Source organism: Capsicum annuum, unplaced genomic scaffold (genome assembly GCF_002878395.1).
Source record: "Capsicum annuum cultivar UCD-10X-F1 unplaced genomic scaffold, UCD10Xv1.1 ctg9272, whole genome shotgun sequence".
NCBI lineage: Eukaryota > Viridiplantae > Streptophyta > Magnoliopsida > Solanales > Solanaceae > Capsicum > Capsicum annuum.
In genome coordinates, this window is record NW_025895294.1 from 1 (window position 1) to 8427 (window position 8427).

An 8427-nucleotide genomic window follows, 5' to 3' on the forward strand; every position below is an offset into this window, starting at 1 on the left:
AACATTGTACCGAGAACTTATATTTGAAAGTTTATTTTTTACAGTTTATGTTATTTTATATTTTAATCTAGTGTATAGTGCAGCTTATGTTAGTTTGGTTCAATTTCTTGTGTAATGCAATTTTGGTGTTTCGATTTCTGAGATTTGACAGGACTTTCATGATGTTTTTGTTCCAATTAAATCTAACAAAAAGAGGTTTTTGAATATTTGACAAATAAAAAAGGCACGCACTGTGGCAAAACTTAACAAATAAGAATGCTTAGGATTAGGTGACTATTTTAAACTTACCTCAAATCCAACAACAACGTGCTCAGTGTAATTTCACAACTGGAGTCTAAGGAAAGTAGAATGTTTGCAGACCTTACCACTACCTTTGCGGAGTAGATAGTCATAAACTCTTTGCAAAATTAAGATGTAAGAAAAGTCTAGTGATCGCACTCGTTAAAGAATTGAGATATTACCATTTCTACTTTTTAGCTGACCAAACAAAATCATGACAGAGGAGTAAAGAGAAGTTTAAGAGATTATCATAACGAGCAGGATTAGCTCTGAAGGTAAAAATTGACAAAAGCTACCATTCTCAAAATTATTTAGTCAAAGAGACACTAAATTTCTTTTTGAATTATTTTTTAGAGTTAGGGTATAAAAAGTGTAAAAAAAAAAGGTGAAAAAGTTTGTCCACATATGGGCCAAGAGACCATTGTATCATTTTTCTAACTTTATAAATTTAACATACTACACTAACACTCATCTACAAATTTAACATAATAAACTAACACCCATCAACTTCTTCCAATATCCAAAAAAAAAATCTTCTCTCTTCTCTTAAATTTTCTCCAACTCCCGCTTGAAGAACAGTTCTCCCCAAACACCGATTTTGTGTTTCCTTCTTCTACAGCTGCTAAGAGTTCATTTTTGCTTCATAAGGTTAGTTAAAATCACGATTCGATCATTTATAGATCCATTTAAACAGGTTTCTTTGCTAATCGATTCGTAGTGATATAGAAAAAAAAATTTCGAATTTGGTTGATTAGGGAGTTTTGGTTTAGTTCCACTTTTTTAGCAAATAAGTGTTGAATGGTGGGATAATCGTTATTTGAAGAGTTATTTTGGTAGTTTGATTCGAACAGTAAGTTGTTTCTGTCCGTAGACCCGTGGTCTATGAAATCGACCCATGGCCTATGAAATCAGAATACCCTAGATTGAAATAAATTTTTAGACGTATGAAATTCTTTTAAAAAATGGTTGCCTAAATAGTGGAAATTGAAAGATTAATAGTTAATTAGTTTGATTAGGTGTAGTGGTTTGATTTTTAGCAATTGTCGTGTTTTGATATTACATGTTGGATTTTGGTTCACGGTTATTGATGTTTGGAGTGAACTGTTTGATGGTGGAATGGTAGGATAATCCTTATTTGAAGAGTTGTTTTGGCAATTTGATTCCAACAGTCGCCTGTTTCTATCCGTAGACCAGTGGTCTATGAAATCGACCCGTGGTCTATGAAATCAGAATGCCCTTGATTGAAATAAATTTTTAGACGTATGAAATTCTTTTAAAATATGATGGCTAAAATAGTGAAAATTGAAAGATTAATAGCTAATTAGTTTGATTAGGTGCACTAGTTTGATTTTGATACTCCATGTTGGATTTTGGTAGGGTATTTTTTTTATTTTTTGGGGGGTTTCATTTGAGCATTGACTTATTTCTATTGATAGACTTGTGGTATATGAACTGAAAATGAGAGATTTGTTCTGCAGGTGTAGATTGTGTTAAAAATTGATAAAAAAAAGTACTAGAAAAATAAAAGCAGAAGCAACTAAAAATGTCTCAAAAAGAAATAAAATTAACAAGGAAGTGTCGAAATCTGATCCAGATTTAAAGGAGATAAGCGACTATGCCGAGTCTAGTGAAGATGTTCTTCCCGAGCACAGTATTAGTGGTGACAGTGAATAGAGTGAGGCAAGTGGGAGAAACAGTGATGATGGGGACAATGATCCCTTGTCTATGCCAAGTTTTTCAAGGTTCATTTTCGTGGAGTGGTATGACCTTCAAACGATAATGGATGAGGTCAGATTTTTCCCGATGAAGATATCGATCAGATCAAGAATGGTTGCTTATCGAGAATTTAAGAAAGTTCTTATCGACCAAGAGTTGAAGAAAAGATTCAAGCGGTTCTGTTTCGGACACCTGAGAAACCTGACGGAACATCTCAAGTTCAATGGGAAGTTGGTCCATTATTTGTTGTTGAGACGCGTTAAGGGGGATAATATACGTCATGAGATGTGGTTTTACATTAACAACAAGCCTGTCTGCTTTATCTTGAAAGAATTTTGTTTGATTACGGGGCTGAACTGCTCATCATACCTCAGTGAATCAAAAATGAAGAAGGTGTTAGACAAGGGGGAGCATTTTTGCTTTAAGGTGACGAAAAATAAAAATATTACGGCGTCGAACTTGTTACACTTGATCAGAGGGAATAAGCTGAATGAGGACCAGAAGTTTAAGTACTGTTTACTGTGGTTCTTGTACACCATGTTGCTTGCAAAAGATTCGACGAAGGTTGTCGACACAAAACTCATTTAAATGGTAGATTCTTTGAGTTTCTTCGAGAATTATCCGTGGGGAAAAGAGATATTTCAACTGAACCTGGACTATCTGAAGAAGAAAATTGACCTGAAGAAGAAGAGGGGAAGTATTTGATGAGAAGAAGAAGGCCTTCTATCCTCTATTCAGATTTCCCTGGGCATTCATGGTATTTACCATAAACCCTTTAGTTAGTTTATCGTAGATTCTTGTTTTATTTATACTCTATCATAGACTCTGTGTTCTTTTCTCTCTGTTGTACTGATTACAAGTTTGGATGTATGAGGCCTTTCCTCATCTTAGAAAATTTACTGGAAAATCAACGGATGAGACCTTTCCCATTCCCCGCATCATCAGATGGAACACTATAAAAAGTGACCAGATAATCGAAGGCGACCCATTCAAGTACAAAGAAAAAGTTATCGAGGTATGAAATTATTTTTTATATGCAATAATAATTCTACCGTTGCATCGAATGTTATGTAATTGTTAATTAATATTTTATAGAACGTGCACCCATACATCATCCCTACTATTTTTGAGATAAGGATGGATTACATGATTACCTTTGAGCCATATACGGACGAGGTGAATAATAACGTCCTTGATGGCTTAAAGAAGGAGTTAGAAGGGGTGACTGTCCTTATTTTAAATGAGGACAGTGATGATGACGGGAATTTAGGTGGTAACCCCGTTAAAGTATACGTTGGTGATGATGATACTCCGAGCACCTCCAAAGATGCAGCGGGCAGCTCATCCCTCAAGGATCTTCATAAGCGTGTTGTTGTGCTCGAGGAAGCGGTGTTGGATATTGCTGCCTATATTAGAGAGAAAAGACTGAATAAAAAGAAACAGGATGAGCGACAACACGAGCGAGGTAACTTTATTAAATAATTGATGTTATTAATAAATTTTTAACTTTAAATATCAGTAACACTTTATAATATGACGATACAGTGCATGTGGATCTTCATAAATCGAAGAGGAATGAAGAAGAAGAAAAAAATAGCAAAATGGATGATTTGGCCTCTGTTTTGCCAGAAGAGGAAAAAGAAGAAGAAAACAAGGATGAAGAAGAAGAAATGAAAGAAGACAAGAGCCAAGAAGAAAGTATAAAAGAAGCAGTTGCAGTTGAAGAAGAAAAAGCTGAAAAAGAAGCAGTAGTAGTTGAAAAAGAAGGCAAGGAAAAGGAGGAGATGTAGTTAAACAAGCCAAGGAAAAATTAAAAACTAAAAAAATAGGAGCAGCAGCAGCAGCAGCAGCAGCAGCAGCAGAAGAAGAAGAAGAAGAAGAAGAAGAAGAATATAACAAAGAAGAAGCTGATAAAGCTATAACTGGCAAAAAAAAAAGGTGCTAAAGGGGAAGAAAAAAAGAAGCTGAGGGAGAAAAGGAAGTCCAGAAAGAAGCAGCTGTTGAAGGTGTAGGAAAAAAAGAAGGTGAGAAAGAAAAACAAGATGGGTTCATGGATATCGTTGATGAAATCAACAACACCTATGCTGATGAGGAGGAAATTTTTCGAAAAAGACATTTGAATTATTTTATTGTTAATGTGTTGAATGATCTGTTTGGTAGGATATTTGAAACTCTCTTTTATTTCATAGAATGTTTAGCTAATCTTTCGTATACTTCTTTCATAGTCTATCATTACCATGCTGCTCCATTTTAAGTTAATTTGTTGGTTGATCGATTATAATTCTATCAAAAACAGTGTTAACATTATAGAAAAATAGAAGTATTATTATTTATTCAATATCACTACATCCATTTTACACTTTTCCAAAGAACGAATACTAAAATTATAGAACACAACATCATTTTTAGGCCATTCTCTCTTTCTTCAGCCAAAATTAATTCTTGTTTAAGTTGATCCCTCTCTATTTGGGTGTCATGTAGAAATACTTTAAGGTGATCCCTTTGTTCTTTGGCGTCTTTGAACAAATTCATAAGAAAATCTCTATGTTATTCGCATTCTTGGAGCTTTTGTAGTAGATTAAATTTTACAGAGTCATAAAAATTTGATGTGTTGCGTCTTGAACTCAACGTTGATGGACTGCTTGGAGGTGATAGTCCATCGAGCCATTTAAAAAATGAGCATGCTCCATTATCCTAGAAAATAAATTATAATTACATAATGATTAACTTAACATTATAAAAACGTCATACAAGACTCACCTTCCCAATTGTACAGTTACAAAATTTACGACCTGGATTTGATTCCGTGCGTGATGTCCTCAAGATAGTCGTATTCCCACAATGAAAAATTAGAGTTTTTTAAGAATTGGATGTTTAAGATGCTTGAGAAATTGTAGAAGTTTTAAATAAAAATAAAGTTAATGAAATAAAATAACGAGGGAGTGACGACTTTATATATGAAGTAAAAAAAGATGTGGTAAGTGCAAAATTAGCCGTTTGTTACCATTGAAACAGTAATTTTATTTTTTGAAACTGGGGTGAAAGTTAATAGACCATCGTAGATCATGACAAATGTCATCCATCAACTAGACACTAAAATATACCGTAGACTGGTATGGTCTATCGTAGACCTACACCTGTACGAGTGCATCGACGAATGTCTTAAATAGGCGTAGAACACTGTGATCTACGTAGACTGATATAGACCAACACTTCAATGTTGTTTAAAAGAGAATAAATAAATTAAAAATAAATGTACGGTGGGTTTCTACACATATGAAAGAGTGTAAACAAGTCACACAATCATATTAGAGGTTATACAAATTAAAGGTAGTGTATTAAGGATTGTGTGGATGGGTAATGGTTGAATGTTCAATCTCCTAAGAGTAATATTTCTCAAAGCATAAGTATGTTTTGTGGATATATTTTGTCCAACCACTATCCATTCCGCATAATATTTTGATTCGGGGGTGGTCATTTAAGGAGTATGTGGAATGTGTAGTCATCAAATAGAAAATACATCCACAACACATACTTGTGGTTTGAAAAAAATTACCCTTAGGATATTGAACATTCAACCACTATCCATCCACACATTCCTTAATACACCACTTCTAATTTGTACAACCTCTAATATGATTGTGTGATTTGTTTACACTTCCTCACATGTGTAGAAACCCATCCTACATTTATTTTTAATTTATTTATTCTCTTTTAAATAACATCTAAGTGTTGATCTATATCAGTCTACGTAGATCACAGTGGTCTACGCCTAATTAAGAGATCCATCGATGCACTCGTATAGGTGTAGGTCTACGATAGACCATATCAATCTACGATATGTTTTAGTATCTAGTTGATGGATGACGTTTGTCATGATCTACGAAGGTCTATTAACTTTCACCCCAAATTCCAAAAAATAAAATTACTATTTATATCATTTTTAATTTAAATCACTAACAGTTCAAGATTGTCTATTTAAATCATTTTTAATTTTATTATTTTATTCCATCTGCCCCAACACATGTTATTATCAGTTTAAATTATTTTTAGTTTAACTATTTTATTCCAACAGCCCAAAACATGTTATTATCAGTTTAAATTATTTTTAATTTAATTATTTTATTCCACCATCCCAAAACATGTTATTATCAGTTTAAATTATTTTTAATTTAATTATTTTACTCCACCAGCCCAAAAATTTGTTAGTATTATCTATTTTAATTTAACTGCTGCTCCATTGATTCACATGATCGATGATCGACTACTATGTCGGGTCGATGATAGACTAAGTATATGATCAAGCATAGACTCTTTATGTGATCGATGAGAAACTGTTTATGTGATTTGTTTTTACAGATTTACTCACTACAGATGCTAACACAAAAAATAACAGTAACAAAAAAGAGGGAAATTTAATTTGGAAACAGAAATTCTTTGTTTATTGCATAATCATAGGATTTTTTGGCACATCGGCCAGAACAAGCAAAATAAGCAAAATAAGAAGAAGTTTTCTTCTAAAAACAATCGTATAAGAAAACTTCTTCTGCACTGAACACAAAATAAAAACTAATAAACATAAAAGAAAATAAAAAACTAACCAACAGATTTTACGGGGATGCTGGGGGGTGTGTCGTCAGGGCCATCCATTCCGAGCCTTTTCAGAATTCTCCTCAGGAAATGAGTAATTCTATGGAGTTCCCACTCTAGGTAGATGCGGTCTTGACCCAGGCCATAAAATAGGCGATTGAAATTATTCCTTAGAAGATGAAGGTCCTGGTGCCTTAGGGGAACACGTCTGATAGGGCGCAGGGCTATCCTTCTTGGAGGCATATTTTCTGATTTGGGTGAAGAAGAAGAAGAAGAAGAAGAAGAAGAGGGTTTCTGATATTGGGTTCAGGGACAACTGATAGGTTACATAGAAATAGGCACTCTAATTATAGACCAATAGATGGAGTCATTTCATATATCCACCTAATGATCAGTCGATGTGTGTCAGAAAAGAAAACGCTTAGTTTGCGTATACCAGTGGTTTTTCTTGTGAACAGACGTTTCTGCAACTTTTCATTAAATGGGAATGGGAAAAAATAATTCATTGCATCGATTGAAGATTTAAGGCAGTAAAAAGACTAACATAGCATGTCTGATAAGCAATCATATAACTAATACATAATATTTGATAGACTGTAGCAATGATATACGATAGAATTTACATAGTCTATCATAGACAATTTGTTAAGTCGATTACAACTAAAGGTTAAATTCTACAGAAATGAATTTTTATCCCCTAAAAAGGTAGTTTTACAACTGAAGCAAAAAAAAAAGTTGTCTACGATTTGTTGGCCATTCTACATGTGGTTCTTTTGTGCTTAAATTTCTTGCATATCGAACACCTATTCCTCCTTTTAGAATTGAATGTCTCACTGACACCCTTAGTGCGTTTGACTTTCTTTCTTCCGAGTTTACGATCGTAGGGGGTGGAGAAATCTTACTGTCTTGTACGTCCTGTGGCACACTCCATTCGGCCTCTAGAGGGACAATGTTAATAGCTTTCGAGTACGCGAAAAGGTATGTTTCAGCTTTATAAATTGGAAAAGAGTACTCATAGATGGATTTTCCATAAACTACGCCATCACCATACTTTGCTCGCAAAGCTGCCATTGCATGTTCGCATGATATTTTCACCAAGTCAAATTTCTGACAAGAACAACTCCTCTCCAACAGATTAACCTTGGCAGTAATGCCACTGTCAAACATCGTGAATTGGTTGAGATCCCATTTGCATTAGTTACATACAAGGAATCGCTCGCACTCTTATTATCCCTTAGAATCCTTTCCGCATAAGGCACAAATATGTTGTTTTGACCATCGACAAAGGCATGCCGCTCCCTAAACTTTTCACCAAATTTTCTAGTAATTGAATTGAATATGTATGACATGGGGTACTCCCGTTCATCCATCAACACCGAATTGAGTGACTCAGCGATGTTTATGGTCATCACATCGTACCTATTTCCCAAAAAGTGTGCTCTACTCCATTTCTCAAAACCAAGCACATTTTTAAGGACATGTGTTACCTCGGGGCTATTATTCTTCAATTCAGAAAAATGCTTGCTAAATTCATCAACAGTATACGCCGTTACCGCGGCGTAGAACAGATAAAGATGTTCTCCACAGTGCTGATTTACGTGTAGATTTTTAGTAAGGTGCCTTATGCAAAGTTCATGGTGTGCACGACTGTAAACATGGGAGAAGGCATTGGCAACGCTGATATGCCTGTCGGAAATTACACATAGATCTGGTTCATCTTCTATGATAGACTTCAACTTTTGGAAAAAGAATGTCCAAGAAGCATCGTTCTCTTTATCGACGACACAGAAGGTAATTAGAAAGATCTGATTTTCTGTGTCATGTGAAACTACACTCAGCAAC

At 34.5% G+C, this 8427-nt stretch overlaps 1 protein-coding gene across 1 annotated transcript; it reads left to right on the forward strand.

The window, feature by feature from the left end:
- The first annotated feature begins 3665 nt into the window (after nucleotides 1–3665).
- LOC124895710 (heat shock protein HSP 90-alpha-like) lies at nucleotides 3666–4249 on the forward strand. The gene is made up of 2 exons (XM_047406137.1): nucleotides 3666–3781; nucleotides 3943–4249. Exons 1-2 carry the CDS (start codon nucleotides 3666–3668, stop codon nucleotides 4247–4249), a joined length of 423 nt encoding a protein of 140 aa, XP_047262093.1.
- Nucleotides 4250–8427: the final 4178 nt, after the last annotated feature.

Coding starts and splice junctions, on each gene's coding strand:
- LOC124895710 (XM_047406137.1), top strand. CDS start 3,666: ATGAAAGAAGACAAGAGCCAAGAAGAAAGTATAAAAGAAGCAGTTGCA. Junction 3,782..3,942: donor GGCAAGGAAAAGGAGGAGAT/GTAGTTAAACAA, acceptor AAGGTGCTAAAG/GGGAAGAAAAAAAGAAGCTG.